Genomic DNA, 17,460 nt, shown 5'->3' with positions numbered 1-17,460 from the left:
GAACCAACTTGAAAAATTCCAAACTACTACAGAACCCAAACCAATGTCAATCAGTGAAAAGCAATCATGTTTAAAAAATAAAAAAAGCACATCTATGAACTCATGAAAAGCTACTTCCTCAGAAATACCAAAGATTTCTAATTTGAAAAGTGTACATACTCATTTTAAGAGTATAAGGATAATACTCCTTCAATTATAATACAATGAAAACAATGTAAAAATGTAAACTCAGTATGTTAAAGAGACAGCATTCTTAAATTTTAAACCACCTACTCAATTAAGAATCAAAACCTATCCCATACCTTTCCAACTGTTTCTGATGTTTCTCCTCCCTCGCCTGAGCCTTCATCTGCTGAACTTCAATAGTATCAGGCTTTCTTCTTCGCATGTATAGTTCATGGTTTCCCATACATAAAGCCAAAATCCGTTTATTGATTCTCAGACGAGGTGCATAAAAAACAAAATCCTAAACATAAAGTTTCCAAATTTAAAATCTTCCTGAAGGATAGTCTCTCTCACAATAATCTGTACTAAATTTCAATATGCGGTATGAATTTGAATGTCATATTACACAGTTTAGAAATCATAAAATTTCCTAATTCCTAGTAAGTATGCCATATTTGCACATAACTGTGAAGGTTACCAACAAACAAGTGTTTTTAACTGCTGCTTAGGAATGGTGATTATTTTCAGTCACCTCCTAATAAACATCACCCACCTTATGCTGAATCTCAATTAAAATTAAACTAATATTCACATGTTATAAAAAGATCAAAATCTTATATTTTTAATAATTACTTTATCCACAGGAAAGTTAAACTATGGAAAGGGAATATTTCTCAGGAGCAAATCAATAAATGAACAATGTCACTCTGCAAATGATATCACAGCAAAGTGACAGAAATTTAAAAAGAGTTAATACAGAAAACATTTATAAAAGAATTTTACTTACGGGTGCCTTTTTGTCGATTGGCTTTATAACAAATTTTTTGTCATTAAATGAAATATTTCTGATTTCACTCCAGGGAAAACCAATTTTTGGTGTTAACCTTAAAAAATGAGAGCATTCCTTTAATTAAAAGCAGAAGACAAAACACAAAATTTGTAACATTTTGGGGCCAAAAATGCATTAGCTTACTTATACTACTGACATTATCTTTTAAGGGGAAATTTGATCAATTAAACCACATAAAACAGAATATCTATCAAAAAATTTCATAATGTGTCATGAGCCTTGAAACATTACACTTACCTTCTTGAAACTACCTAGAAAACACTAGCAACCTGGAGTGTAGAACTGAGCTTCTTGGGGTTTTGTACTAGTTTTACTTAGATCCAAGCTATTACAACTATTAGTTTAAATATGTTTAAGAAGGGAGAGGGGGGAAAGAAGTCTTCATAAGTTTTCATCTGAATTATGGACATGTTACTAAATATTTAAAAAAATGTATTTCCTTCCTCTGTTTAGTTTAAAAATGAGTATTTGCGAGTAACATTAAAAACACTAATTCTCAATATCTTTAAAAGGGTTAATTTTATGGTATGTGAGTTATATCTCAACAGAAAAAAATTTAGACATTCACATACCCAAATGTTTGGATACATGGTAGAGCTGGATTTCCAACTCTAAGAAATGCAAGTTATCCCCATTTTACCACACTGCACACACAGATTCAAGGAATCAGACTGGAACAATAATTTTGTTTCTGCTTTTCATGTATTTTACTGTTTCACTCTACCCATCAAAGGTGTCACTGTTATCCAATAACAAGTGTGCAAAACGATGATACCCATGCTGGCCAAAAGGTATCTTTCTAGTCAGTCTTCTGAGAATAGAGTATGAATTCCCACCTATCGACAGTCCTTTTAATTCTTAAGATTATGAACTGCAGCACAGCAAATAATTTTTCTACATGAAACTCTTTACTCAATATCCATACATTATACTGCCCTCTAATGGCTATTCAAATGTCAACGTTACCTGCTTTAAAAGGAGGCTGCTGGGAACATAGCATTCTTTTTTTTTTTTTTTTTAAAGATTTTATTTATTTATTCGACAGAGAGACAGCCAGCGAGAGAGGGAACACAAGCCGGGGGAGTGCGAGAGGAAGAAGCAGGCTCCCAGAGAAGCAGGGAGCCTGACGTGGGGCTTGATCCCAGGACCTTGGGATCACGCCCTGAGCCGAAGGCAGATGCTTAACGACTGAGCCACCCAGGTGCCCCTGGAACATAGTATTTTTAAGGTAATACTATACTACATGTACATGTTACTTTGAGAACTTTAAAGCAATTTCCTAATGTAATTCTCACAAAAATCTTGTTAGGTAAGCTTGGCAGTTATATGAATTTCAGAGTTAATAACTTGACCAGGATCATAAAGGCAATTAGTAGCAGAGCTGGTAAAAGAACCTTGGCTTTTAAAGTTGTACCCTATTTTGATTTTTTTAAAAATCTTTTTGAAATATAATAGATTTTCATTATTTCTAAAAAATGAACCAGTACAGATTAAGACCAAAATCCTGTGTCCACAATCTCCAGTATCAGTCCCTCCCATTCTGACCTAACCCCCTCTCTTCCATATTCCCCATCTTTATCTGTAACCATATCTATAATGGGTACTCTGGCAGAAATTAATTCAATGATTTTTAAAAGAAAGAGAAGGAAAAAAAGATTTGGTCTACAAAATTAGTCTGAAAGTCTTTTTTGCTTTTCAAAAACTTCAAAATATTCTCTTCTGAACGACATAGCATTTTAACTCGTTTTGTAATTTAAAAAATACATATCAGAGTAAAATAATGAAAATGCTCTCTTTTGGACTTAGTATACAGTGTTAGAAATGTGTATTTTAGGGGCGCCTGGGTGGCGCAGTCGCTAAGCGTCTGCCTTCGGCTCAGGGCATGACCCAGCGTTCTGGGATCAAGCACCACATCAGGCTCCTCTGCTAGGAGCCTGCTTCTTCCTCTCCCACTCCCCCTGCTTGTGTTCCCTCTCTCTCTGGCTGTCTCTGTCAAATAAATAAATAAAATCTTTAAAAAAAAAAAAAAGAAAGAAAGAAATGTGTATTTTATTAGATATTTGTAAAAATGAAACTAAAATTCTAGAATTTTAGAATAAAGAGAAATGTCTTAGAAGGCATTACTGGCATGGACTTAAATGCTTATGTGGTATACCAAATAAAGAAAGTATAGAGCAATTGTAGCTATCATTCCTTAAAGTATTATAAGAGTCTGACATATTCTTATTAATATAAAAATTAATACCTGGTCAATTTCAAAACAAAATTAACACTGTTCACTATGCTTAATACAGTGATACTCTACTTAATGGAATTTCGAAAATATTCAAAACAATTCCTATAGATGTCTTTAAAAAGTTACAAAAATATAATAAATCATACATCTATTAATTTCACTGTCTCATTGCTCTTGACCTCTTATATATGTTAATTTCGATTACACCTTATATGCCAGGCATAACATTTAAGGAATTATTCTTCATCTATAAAGGGAATAAGTTTTAATTAATTTACTAGACAGAACTCATAAGAGATCAAATAAAAATCAATCATCCTGTCTGATAAATACACTGAGAAGTAGAAAGCTAAAGCTACAAGGTGTGGCAAAAATGGAGACATGACATCTAACTAATATTTTAAGTAGGAAGCAGTAAGAGTAATCAAGCCAAAAAAGAACTTTTACAAGTACAGCATAAGATTAAAGCCATACAGATCACTTATAAATGACCAGTTCACCATGCAACTAATTTACTCACTTGTCATCATGCTCATAAATATTCAGACCCAAAGCATCAACTCCTAGCCACAATTCAGTTCCCTTTTTATTTTTTATTTCAAAATAGTTGACTCCATACATTTCTAGATCTTGGGCAATCTTCAGGTATTCCATCATAGAATCTTCCCTGTTAAAATAAAGCTTACTGTAATATACTTAAGTAAAAGTAATACAAATCACAAAAATACTTTGGATTAAATGTTAGTGCTTTATATTTATTCATATAAGTCAAATGATCTTTGGGGGATAATCTGATGTACTAGTAAGTGTTATGAAATAAAAATACTTTAATTTGAGGAAAAACTAAGAAAATAGACAAATACCTCAGCATTCCTCTGTGTTCTTCATGCCAGTTCTGTATTCTTTCTTCCCACTGTTCTTTTGTCAATTTGTGTTGTTCCAAAACACTATAAGAAAAAAAAAAGTTTCTATGATTCAAAATTAATATTCATTTAAAAGTAGAGAATCATTCAGTACCTTAACTGTAATGGCTGTCATAAAAACCTATATACATGATAAAATTGCATAGAACTAATAAATACATACACATACACAAGTGATTGCATATAAAATCAATGAAATCTGAATCAGGTTGGTGGACTGTATCAACATCTTGGTTGTGATATAGTACTAGTTATGCAAGATGTTACCATTAGGGAAGGCTGGGAGAAGAATACACAGAATCCCTCTATTTTTTTTACAATTGCATGTGAATCTATAATTTTCTCAAGAAGTTTCTAGGATCCTGAAATTATTTCAAATAATACATGTTTTTAAGACAGTTATACAGATAGTTTATGGGAATTCAATTGTTTCAAAAGAATAAGCTACTGGACCAAAAAAAGGAAAACGACTTTCTCATTATTAACAGAAAAAAACAGAGAAGAGAGTGAAAATCAAAATTCTTGGGCCTTAATTTCTTCTCTTACTCTATGTATTTACTTTTCTTGGTGGTAAATTTAATTTTCTTATTATCTATAGGCAATACTTTATATAAAATTATAACAAGTGGAAAGTTACACTTTTTACCACCCCATGTCTCCAAATAATCTTTTATTAAGTTTCTCTTTTATCCTTCCAGTGTTCCCTATGCAAATGTAAGCAAACATACTTTCTCTACTACTGATATTTTAAACAACAAATCAGCAAATTCAACGTACACAAAATTTTCCTGCTCTACACACTACAAATTATTTCTGTTCTCTTGGGGTCATATAATGATAATTATGTATTTTTATTTACTGGTGAATCCTCAGATCCCACTTTACTAATAGCAAAAGCTGAGGCATTAAAATATTATTGCTTATGGGGCATTTGGGTGGCTCATTCGGGTAAGCATCTGCCTTCAGCTCAGGTCCCAATCCCAGGGTCCTGGAACTGAGCCCCGTGTTGGGCTCCCTGCTCAGCGGGGAGCCTGCTTCTCCCTCTCCTTCCCAATCGTGTACTTTCTCTCTCAACTAAATAAAATCTTAAAAAAAATATATTGTTTAGCTGTATAAAAATTTTACATGAAACCTAGGAATGTCTTGGCAGTATAAAGGCATCTCAGAATGTAATCTTTCCTTGCACAAGTTACTCACTACTTAGAATGGATTCCTTAATGAGGTCTCAGACACACCATTATGTTCTTACTATGCCCTGCTCCTTTCTCAGTGTATCGTCTTTTAAGCTCTTGGCTTTTTTGGAAGAGGAGTTTTGTCTTCGTCCTTAGAGCACTTAAGTTTCCACATTTTTCTTGTCTTTATACTTTTTCTTGCTGCCTGGCCATGACTGCTCACCAAAAGGAATGCAATCAGCTTTAAGGGCATAATAAGTGCAGCCGATTGCTGGTACCATGACATTAACTAAATCTGAAGATATGGGTTAATTAAATTGGATACCACTAAGATTTATGTTCTAGCTTTTTATATCTTGCATTTCAAATCTCATTTATTTGCATTTTACATAATGTACTTGTACTATTAATCTGCATGACTTGTTTACAGGTATTCAAAAATTCCACCCTCTCTTTCTTTTGTCCAGGAAAAGGAGTCCTTCTTCATGCCTAAGGCTAATCTATTCAACTTGGCTTTAAATCTATCTATCTGCACCTTTAAAGGACTTCTCCCCTCACTTTCTCAGGATGTATCCTCCATCATTTATGACAGGGGACATATTAGCTGTCCCTTGCATACATGTATATATTATCATATCTATGTCTTTGTTTTACAGAGGGCAAAAGACCACATCCATGTTGCTCACCACTATATGCCCAGTGCCAGTACTGAAAAGGTACTCAAATATTTGCAGAGAGAATAAAGGAGTTAAATCAGTCCTTTCCCACCATTTAAAGAACATGTTTATGAACTCCTGTTCCCTAGGTTTTTTTTTCTTTTTCATAGCCAAACTTCTTTTGAGAGCTATCCATGGATTCACTATCTTTCATTTCCAAACCTCACACCCACTGCCCCTAGTCCACCACAATCTGGCTGCAATCACCAACACCACACTGAAGCTGCTTTTAATTTGCTGCTTATTCCCAAAACTGTACCAGACCGCTCTCCAAGATCCAGAGCCACACCTACAAATGAATACTAGCTCTCCTCCTTGGTTATGCTGCACATGTTGCAAACACAGCAGATTCAAAACTGAAATCTTCCTTCTCCAAAATGTACTCCTTCTCCCCTTATCTTGGAAAAAGGTATTACCAACTACCCAGATGCCCAAATCAGAAACCTGGCACATAAAAACATATCTATCTAGCTCTTTTCAAAGGAGAGAGCGATATTATCCGGTGGAGCTGATAATCTACATCACCAGAGAGCTAAAATGTACAGTGGGAGAACAGACTGCTTCTCTGGGCTTTTCTATACAATAATTTTTTTTTTCCTATACAAGAATTAAAAGCATCCATCAAAATCATCAAATTGTGTGTAATTTATGATCACCAAATAACTTGATTACTAATCCTCCCCTGAGGTACTTAAGATGGTGAGAAAAAGTGTGCTATACCATCCATACATAGAATAAGTAAATCACTGTGAAGGTATTTCCTTCATTCTAAATATAGAAATTAGTATTCTGATTTTATGAGTAAGCTTTTGAGTAAGCTTAGATAGCTTGAAATAGTCCTCCAAAAACTACCAACTTGAAGTACACCTATCTGGACCTTCAAAATTAAAGACCAAATCTTAAAGAGCATCTGCTATCTTCCTCCTTTTTAAACAAAGTGGGTTACAGCACACATACATTTAAAATAAAGAAATTAAATTATGTGATACCAGTGTTTAAAATATTCTTAAAAATCACGTAACTATTAAATGTAAGCCAATTACTTCATCTGATGCTCAACCAAACAGCAATCTGATCTCACATTAAAAAACGACCGTCTATGTTATACCTGAGATTAACATGCCTATTCTTTTATGAACAATTAGGAAATTTTAAGGGTAATTTTGATTATATATAATATTTACCTTATATGCTGATTTAAAACCTAACCTGCTGTGCCTTTCACTAAACATGTTCTATCTCAATTTTGGTACAGAGCTGTGGAATCACTGTACCGTACACTTGAAACTAATGTAACATTGTGTGCCAATTATACTTAAATAAAAAATAAAAATAAGTCAAAAAATTAAATCTCAACTAAAAATAAAAACTAATCCTTATCTGAAATGAAATTCTACTGTGCCAGTAATCAACTATTTAATTCAATGCTTTAAAAAAACCTGAGTTTGGAATAATCATCAAAACTAAACATACAGGCTAACAGGTGTCTCATATTTCTGATTCTTCAGTAAATAGCACACATTATTTTACTTTCTAAGAAAACTACTACTGCGACAGCATTAAAGTGTAACAGTAATAAACAGTATAACATTTAATAATCAAATATTAAAGCTACCGTGCTAATACCCTACAAAGCATATATTAACACAATACAAATTATACAAAAATAAAGATTAATGCCTACAACCAAAGGAAACTAATAAAAGTGGACATAAGTGGTTTCCTTTCTTCATATTTATGACCTATGAAAAAAAACTACCATCTAACAGCTTAAATACTATAAGGAAGTAGTGCAACAGTGAAATTTTAGGTTTATAATACACAATTTTGCATTTAAACAAGTTTTAAAATTCAGGAATTCGGACTAAGAGCAGTAACACCTTCTTTCCAGGTTCTAAAAGAAAATCTCCATGTACATTCTAGTACGCTACTCTAATTATGAATGGAGATATTTTAAAGTAGTATTTGATGCTGTACTTCTTAGATTTCATACTACCAACCAACACTTGTACCACACTTTACAGTGGAAACTATAAACCATTTAGTTCACGTTCTGTAATCATAAGCTGTAAGGTAGGCAGAGCAGGATTATTATCCCCATTTTGCATATTCAGATACAGAGGCTCAGAAATTTCAGATAATGCATGTAAGGTCACATAAGTAATAAAGGGTAGAACATTCAAATTTTAGGTCTTTTGCCTAATGATTTCTTCCTATGCCAGCCTATTTTAAAATAACTATTATAGAAAAAGCAATATGTTGCATATGAGAACAGAGCACTAGACCAGGAGTCTGAAAACTGAGTTTAGAACACCTTTTAGAGGGTGCCGGGCTGGTTCAGTTGGAAGAGCATGAGACTCTTGATCTCAGGGCTGTGAATTTGAGCCCCATGTTGGGTGTAGAGATTACTTAAATAAATGTAAAAACAAAATAAAAACAACCTTTTAAAAAGTTAGAAACTGAATTTTAATTCTATAGAAGAAATACAGTGTGGCACTTGTTATTCTCAAAGCATTTATGAAGCACCTATCTGCCTGTGTGAGAATTTTTACCAAGCAGCAGCAGTCACATCCTCCCCCAAGCCCAAATTACCACTACGTTCATTCATTGCTTATCCTGCGGGAATGAGGAGAAGCAGCAGAAAGTTTAAGTAATTACAGTATATATAAGTGTATGTAGCTACTGGGTCATGACTTTTAAAAGTATATTCTCTAGCAACTTAAAAAAACTGTTTTAATCTATTTACAAATTTCTGAAATGTACTTGTTCAGAGAATTTAACATAAAAACATATTTCACTTACCGCTGGGGTAGGAGTCTATCATTAGCCAGGTAGCCTGGTTTATGAATCTCTTTATTATAATCTCCATACTTGGCTTGGACAGCATAGGAAGCCAAAAGAACTGCAGTTTCTGGCGGACAATAAATCTCATCATTTAAGATAGCTTCCTTAACTTGCAAGAAGAAAAGTCTCTGGGTTATTTCTTGAATTAATTCCTCAGAAACATCTTCAGGAAAGAATTTAGCTCTAAATTTGAACTGTAAAGGATTCTCTTTTTTAACATCTTGCTGTGTCACCTAGAACAGTAATTTCAAGCATTATCAACAAAAATCTTAAATTCACATCAAATTCTTTTTTAGAAGAAAGTAGCATGTGGAACACAAATAAGATTCTAAATCCATAAGTAAGACTCTAGTGTGTAAGATTCTAAACTTATAGGTCCTTGTCTAATAACTAAGTTGAAACTTCCCTTCAGAAGCTTATCCTGTAGATGTCTGAGTCAAAGTGAAAGTACTCAGTTACACCTAATAATATTTATTACATGTTAAATTTTCAAAAAGGAAAAGAGAACATTTCTTTTTTCTAAAATGATGAGTTAATGATAACTTACTGAATTAAAAGACACAACACATTTAATAACTCAGAGATAACTGTAAACGGAGGCCTGACTCAAAGACCCTGAGCTTTTCTAGTACAAATTCATGATCACAATAACTTCAAAGTAATTTAGTTATCAGCTGAATATTATAACGTATTTTACCTTTTTATTTAGTTTAAGCCATGTAGAATAACCTTTGCTGTCCACATACTGCAGTCCAAAAAACCAGACTTCACGCAAACCAACTGTTTTCACCACCTTAAAAAAAAAAAAAAAGTTCAATTTTAGTTCATTCACAGTGTAAGTAAATGGTACTTTATTTCAAAGGAAAAACGAAACTACATAAGCGTTACAGGTATATTTCTTTGCTAAGGAAGAGTGCTATCACCATCCTAATTGTACAAATGAAAAAAACAAGGCAAAAAGAGTAATTTGTCCCAAGTAAAACAGCTAGAGCCAGGACTCCAATGCAGGCAGTGTGGCTCTAGGGCCCACACTTTTAAACTAGTAGATAGTACTGCACTACAATAAGTGAGGTTTCCTTCTCTCCTGGTATCTAAACTAAAGCAATTCTACTTAATAAACAAGTTATTTATTTCTCAGTATACGAACCAAAGAAGCCTACTGATTAGTTTTTGACTACCACAAACATTTCACTCACTATAAATAACATTTCAACTTGTTTAAGTACAATGAATGCTAACTCCATTCATATTTTTATTCAAGTAAGATAGATGATATATTTACAAATAGGAAGCCTAGAAGAATCAACAGAAGTAGGTCATAGTTCATAAGGTACAATACGTACAAGGTATGTATGGTGCATGTAACTGCTTATGATTTTAAGAATTTGTTCACTCTACAGAAAACCCTTCATCTTACAAAAAGCCCTTATCAGGACTTTCAAGATCATCAATTACCTAAATCAGAAAGATTAAGTATATTACTTTGTCAAGAAAAGAAAGAACTTTCCAGAAATTCTAAAATTTTATATCATATTTTAGATCAGTATGTGACAGAATGACACCTAATAAAACCAAAATATCTACTAGGTAACCTACTGCTGTGTGCTAGAAACGCTGTCTCCTGTTCTCTAAGGTCAAGGAGGTCTGACCACAAACTACTACTGTTCCGCCCAAATGGAAAAGTTCATGTAAACATTGTCCCCTGACTCTCATGCCCTTATCACCTTCCTCCCCCTTGTAATCATCAAGTCACTTTCCTAATCACTTGGCCTCAGGGCACCAATCTCTTTTCTCCCCTTCTCAATAAAACATCACTTACAACATTACTTACTGCATCGCCTGAGGAGCTTAAATAAATAAATAAAATATTAATGATTTCTAGTAGGCTCCAGAGAATTAAATCAGAATCTCTGGAGGTGGTCTGCAAGCACTGTCTTTTTTTCTTTTTCTAAAGCTCCACAGGTGACTCAAATGTGCACTCAAGAGTGAGAAAAAAAGACAAGATCAGCAGTCCAAATCCTCTCAACATGACACCCATGTTAGCTTATCATGAGGCTGTGACACGAAACTGCTGTCAGGTGACTACTTATAGACTATAATTCTCTGTGCCTTTGCTCCTGCCATCCCTTCTACCTAGGATCTCCACCCATCCCACTATGTACAATATCTTTTCATTCCTTTGAATCCTCATTACAATGCTTTACTTAGAGGATGTTAAAGAAATACCTGCTGATAATTATTTTTAGAAAGTCTTATCTCTCCAATCTAGGAATGAGAAAGAATAGCAGCTCTACAACTATTCAATATAACTAAAAAGGTATCTTGAAAAATTCTAAGTGCCACACTGTTGCAATACCAGTAAAGTTACAGAAAAACATACAAAGAAGTTGCAATAGCTTCTATGTTGTATGTTGTCAAAAAGTTGCACTCTTCATATGGTTAAATGATACCTGGTCAAAAAGCTGTTTGCCAGTTGTATTGGGCTGAATGGCAAATTCCAGCTCAGCATCCATGGTGGTTACTCTTACGTTGATCTGCAATAAAAACAAAAGGGAAAATCACTAGGAAAGAGAATATACTTATTAAGCATTAAACATGAGGCAATATTTTTATCTGATTTATAAAATAAAGTAGAATATGCACGCAATAAAGAGCTACTCCATAACTGTACCTAAGATTTTCTTTATTAAAGTGATAAAGTTGATTTTAATCAGTGGAAATCTTAAATCTATTTTAAAAAGAAAGAGCTTACAAAGTCCTCTTTTAATTTTTTATTTTTATTTTTTAAAAGATTTTATTTATTTATTTGACAGAGAGAGAGAGAGACAGCCAGCGAGAGAGGGAACACAAGCAGGGGGAGTGGGAGAGGAAAAGGCAGGCTCCAAGCGGAGCAGGGAGCCCAATGCGGGGCTCAATCCCAGAATGCTGGGATCACGCCCTGAGCCGAAGGCAGACGCTTAACGACTGAGCCACCCAGGCGCCCCAACAAAGTCCTCATTTAAAAACATTTATTGAATACTTGGCATATACGAGGCACTAGGCCATGAGCTTTCCATGTTCTCATTTAGCCCCGGCAACAATACTAGGAAATATGTTCATTTCTATACAAACTAAAAGAGTTCCCCCATTACTTGCCCAAGAGCATGGGATATCAAACAGCAGAGTAGGTATTTCAGAAGAAACATAACTCCAAATTCTTTGAATGACATTCACTATTTTGTATTTTTCAATACAAAATTCAGATACTCAGTTTTATCCTATTGCAAAAATATTCACTTTATAAAGCATTTACTGATTGACTTGTATTTGTTAGACTCTATTTTAAATTCTTTTTTCTATAAATACCTTTCTAGCTGGATATTTTACCAAAAAATTAACATGCCTTAATTAAATCTTAACTCTAGAGTAGCATCTCCACTTAGAATTCACCATCATGTGGTACAATTTGATCTTTTTAACTTTAACTCACGCTATTAGAATTCTAAATCTGATTTCTCCTTTATTTTTACTCATTTTTAACCATACCTCTGCACATGTAGCTTTTATCTGACATACCTTCTCTAATCAAATAAATCTTGTAAATCACAAAACGTTTTGTGATAATATATATATAATCATATATATATCATCATATATATATGTGTATTATATATATATAATATATAATATATACATATATCATCATATACATATATATATATATATATATATATATATATATATATATATATATATTGGTCTTCATTCTGTTTCCTGGCAGAGAGCTCCTAAAACCTTTGGAATTTCCTGAATGATAGAAGTGAGTGGAGTCTTTTGTTATTCATAATAAGCCCCTTTCAACCATACCTGAGTTTACACTAATGACTCATGATGGACCCCTAGACACCTTCAGGATGGGGACAGGTAGCCAGAAGAAACAGCCATGTGATTAGAGCCACCCACCCTAACCTCCAGAGAGAAGAGAAGCTGGGAAATGAGTTAATCATCAACGGCCAATAATTTAATCCATCATGCCTACATAATGGAAATTCATAAAAAGCCTAAACAAAGGAGTTCAGAGAGAGTTTACAAGGTGGTGAATGCACCCACATGCAAAGAGAAAGGTGGGCCGTAAACTCTACAAGGACAGAAGCTCCTGTGCTCAGGACATTTCTGGATCTTGCCCTATGTACCTCCTTTTCATCTTTATTTCATTCATATCCTTATAACATCCTTCATATTAACCAGTAACAATAAGTGTCTTCCTGAGTTCTGTGAGCTGTTACAAGGAATTACAATGCCTGAGGAGGGGATCATGGGAATCTCCAATGTGTAGTCAAGTTAGAAATGTGGGTAACGTGGGGACCCACTACCTGTGATTGGTGTTTGAAGGGGACAGCAGTCTTGAGGGACTGAGCCCTTAACCTGTGGTGTCTGTGCTAATCTGGGTAGCTGGTGTCAGAATGAATTAAACTGCAGAATACACAATGGAGGTCTACATGGAAGTAGAAAATTGCTTGATGTGGAAAACTTATACATCTACTACCAGAAATTTTGAGTAAAGAGAAAGTTCTCCATTACCCATAAATCTACCATTCAACTTATTAACTAGAAATGGCAAATAATGCTATAGATACCAATGTATTTCTTGTGAATTTCTCTGTCCCAAACTCCCACAGGTAAGCACTAACCTGAATTTTGTATTTATCATTCCCTTTTTTTAAAAGAATAGTTTCACCACAAATGTAGGTACCTGTATGTAAAATATTAAGCTTTTCTTGATTTTTAGCTGTATTAAAGTTGTACAGTACTGGCTAAGAAAATCTTCTTTCTTGATGTAGGCAATGGTTACAGGAGTACATTCATTTTATGAAAATTCACCAACTATACACAATACGTTCTTCTCAGTATGTATACTCTATGTCAGTAGAAAGTTTAAACGAAAATTATACCACATGGTAGTTTGCTTTTCCACTGTTTCTAAGCTTCATTGATTTTTCTGTGAGCAGTTGCAATTCATTTATTTTTACTGCTATACAACTACTGCTGGACAATAATTTACCCATTTTCTTGTCAATGGATATTAAATTGTTTCTAATCTTTTGGCTATCAAGAACAATACTGTTATAAACATTCTTGTGTATGTCTCCTAGTGCATATGTATCTGAGCTTATCTAGAAGTATATACACAGACAAACTCCTGGGTGATAAAATATACAAGCCTTCACCTTTACACCATGTAAAAGTGAACTGTCCTCCAACATGACAGTATCCACACTCCATCAACAGCACATAAGAATTCCTGCTGAGCTGTATTTTTCACCAACAGTGGGTATTATCAGATTTTTTTTAAGTATTTGACAATCCAGTGGGTGTAAAATGATATCTCAATATAGTCTTACTGTGCAGATCTCTGATTCCTCAAGAAGCTGAGAACATTTTTGTATGTGTAGCATGCAGAATTCTAAGACAGCCCCATGATCTCCATCCCCTGGTGTCACTCTCATGATTATGTTACATCACACGACAAAAGGAATTTTGCAGATGTACTTAAGGTTACTAATCAGTTGACCTCAAAATCGGAGGATTATGTGAGTGGAGCTAAGCTATTCACAGGAGTCCTTTAAAAGCAAAGCGTTTTCTCTGACTGGTTGAAGATGTCAGAGAAATTCAAAGCGTGACAGGAATTTGACATAAAAGAGGTTCTCCATTACTGAGTTGGAGGGGCTATGGGGTAAGGACCCAACACCGGCCTCTAGGAGCTAAGAGTGACCCTGGCCAATAGCTAGTAAGAAAATGGGAACTTCATCCTCCAATAAAGGATGGATCATTTTTGTAAGACAATGAATTCTGCCAACAGAATTTGAAAGAGAAAGAGAACCCCGAGCTCCAGATGAGAATGAAACTGCGGTACACCTTGATTTCAGGCTGGTGAGAGCCTGAGCAGAGAACCTAGTCACATCATCCCATATTTCTAACCTACAAAACTGTGAGATAATAAATGGGTATTGCTTTAAGCTACTAAATTTGTGGTAATTTGTTATAGAATAACAGAAAACTAATATGGTATATTTATGGACCACACAGTCTCTCTGTCTTTGGAAATGTCTGTTAACATCTATTGCTTATTTTTCTATTAGGTTTTTTGTCTTTTTCTTTTTACTATGTAGGAGATCTTCATATATTCTAGATAATAATCCTTTGTCACTTATTTACATCACAAAAAAAATCTTCTCCCAGTTTGTAGTTTGTCACTCTACATTATGATGTGTCCTTCTTTATGGTAAACATGTATTTTTTTTTAAGATTCTATTTATTTATTTGAGAGAGAGAGAGAGAGCACAAGAAGGGAGAGGGGTAGAGGGAGAAGGGGAAGCAGACTCCCCGCTGAGGAGGGAGCCTGATGCAGGACTCAATCCCGGGACTCTGGGATCATGACCTGAGCTGAAGGCAGACACTTAACTGACTGAGTCACCCAGGCGCCCTATGGTGAACATATTCTTAATTTTAACATTGAATTTATCAACATTTTACATACAGGTACCAATTTTTTTGGCCATATTTAACAACTCCTTCTCTTCTCTGGAGTCATAAAGATGTTCTTATATATCATCCTAAAGTTCTGTTTTTCATAATTGTCTTCAATGATTTTTGCTTATGATTTAAGGTAGAGGTCGAATTTCATTTTTCAATCTCTATACGATAATGATATGGGGATTTAACATACCTAAGTGATGTATACGGATTAATTTGCTTCCCAAAGACTATTATGTCACAGATCAAATGTCTACGAGGTACAGGATCTGAATCTGTGCTATTCTGTTGCACTGGTTGATTAACTATTCTGTCAAAACCACACTGTCTTAATTACAACATTTTTAAATAAGTCTTGCTATATGGTAAGAAAAGTCTCCCCTCATTGTCTTCAAAACTTGTGAGCTACTTTTGGCTCTTTGTTCTTGATCCTGACTTCACACAAAATTGTAAACTTCCAAATACCCCGCTATGATTTAAGTTGGAACTACACTAAATTCATCAGTCCCTTCAGGTGAGAAATAACATCTTTTCAATATTGACAATTCCTATTCATGACTGTGGTTCTCTCTATGCATTAATTTGTCTCCTATAGGATCTTTCAAAAAAGTGTTCATGATTTTCTCCATAAAAATCATATTAATCAGGGCACCTGGCTGGCTCAGTCAGGGGAGAATGGGACTCTTGATCTCAAGCTTGTAAGTTTGAGGCCCCTGCTGGGTGTGGAGATTACTTAACAAAAATAAAATCTTAACAAAAATCATAATAACCATTTGTTAGATATCTTTCCCATAAATCACAATGATTTTGTCACTATGATAAATTCAGGTCCACAATTGCTTGACATCCCAAAAGCATCAAAAGCAAGTTTATTAGCCAATTTTAGCAAAACCTTAACATGAAGTGATGTGAGACTATCTGGTGGATTAATTTATCCCATTTCAAATGAATAGTCACACAATGACCTATAAAAATACTAATGTTTTTGAAGTGATACACCAGACCTTGAGGGAAGCTTCATGACATAATGATATAGGAACATAATGTATTGTATATTCATCTTTCTAAAATCCAAAAAATTCCAAATATTGAAACTCATCTAGCTTAAAGGGTTTCAAACACAGGATTGTGAATTTGATGATAGCTTTCCAAAATCATTTTGCTTTTGTAGAAATGCAAGTGATTTCTCTATTGATCATTTCTTTTTTTTTTTTTTTTTAAGATTTTATTTATTCATTTAACAGAGAGAGAGACAGCCAGCGACAGAGGGAACATAAGCAGGGGGAGTGGGAGAGGAAGAAGCAGGCTCCCAGCGGAGGAGCCTGATGTGGGGCTCAATCCCAGGACTCCGGGATCACGCCCTGAGCCGAAGGCAGACGCTTAACGACTGAGCCACCCAGGTGCCCCTCTATTGATCATTTCATCAGTTCCCTTGCTGAATGTTATAACGAGCCTGTAAATCCTTGTGCTTATATAAATCAGGGGTCAGAAAATTTTTCTGGGGCCAAACAGTAAATATCTGTGCAGACTGTACAGTCTGTTGCATCTACTCAACTATTCTACTATAGCAACAAAGCAGTTATAGATAATAAACAACGAGCATACCACAGTCCAATAAAACTAGTCACTGAAATTTGAATTTCATTTAATTTTGAAGGTGAAATATTATTCTTGTAGTTTAATCCACCAAAAACGTAAAAATCATTATCAGCATGTAAGCCGTACAAAAACAGGTGGTGAGCTGAATTTGGCCTATGGGCCATAATTTGCCAATCCCTGATATAAAAAAGAATCTTAACATCTTCAAATAATGTTTCTTCCTTTCTAGTCCTTCAGCTTTTGATTTTTCTTCTGTGCAGGTTTCCCTGTTCGATGCTGAATAGCAATAATGATAGCATCTTTTGTCTTGTTCTTGATTTAAAGAAAAAAAAAAAAAGCTCCCACTGTTAACACATTAAAAAGAGCTTTTGCGGTTACAGTTTCTTCTACACCTAGCTTAAGAAGTGTTGGGTTTTGGGGCGCCTAGGTGGCATAGTGGTTA

At 34.5% G+C, this 17,460-nt stretch overlaps 1 protein-coding gene across 2 annotated transcripts in view; it reads right to left on the bottom strand.

The window, feature by feature from the left end:
• RDX (radixin) overlaps window positions 1-17,460 on the bottom strand; it is a 58,306-nt gene that overhangs the window by 22,607 nt on the left and 18,239 nt on the right. For both annotated transcript variants that reach the window (XM_045797734.2, XM_087868460.1), the window contains exons 4-10: window positions 11,357-11,440; window positions 9,604-9,699; window positions 8,865-9,139; window positions 4,115-4,198; window positions 3,772-3,918; window positions 953-1,049; window positions 303-466 (exon numbers count right to left, since the gene is read on the bottom strand). In XM_045797734.2, the coding sequence (XP_045653690.1) occupies window positions 303-466; window positions 953-1,049; window positions 3,772-3,918; window positions 4,115-4,198; window positions 8,865-9,139; window positions 9,604-9,699; window positions 11,357-11,440 (947 nt within the window). The remainder of the gene's footprint in view (window positions 1-302; window positions 467-952; window positions 1,050-3,771; window positions 3,919-4,114; window positions 4,199-8,864; window positions 9,140-9,603; window positions 9,700-11,356; window positions 11,441-17,460) is intronic.

The sequence above is a fragment of the Ursus americanus genome, chromosome 16 (assembly GCF_024610735.1).
Source record: "Ursus americanus isolate L20-20 chromosome 16, mUrsAme1.1.p, whole genome shotgun sequence".
In the NCBI taxonomy this organism is placed as follows: domain Eukaryota; kingdom Metazoa; phylum Chordata; class Mammalia; order Carnivora; family Ursidae; genus Ursus; species Ursus americanus.
This window is presented reverse-complemented; position numbering and strand designations above follow the sequence as displayed.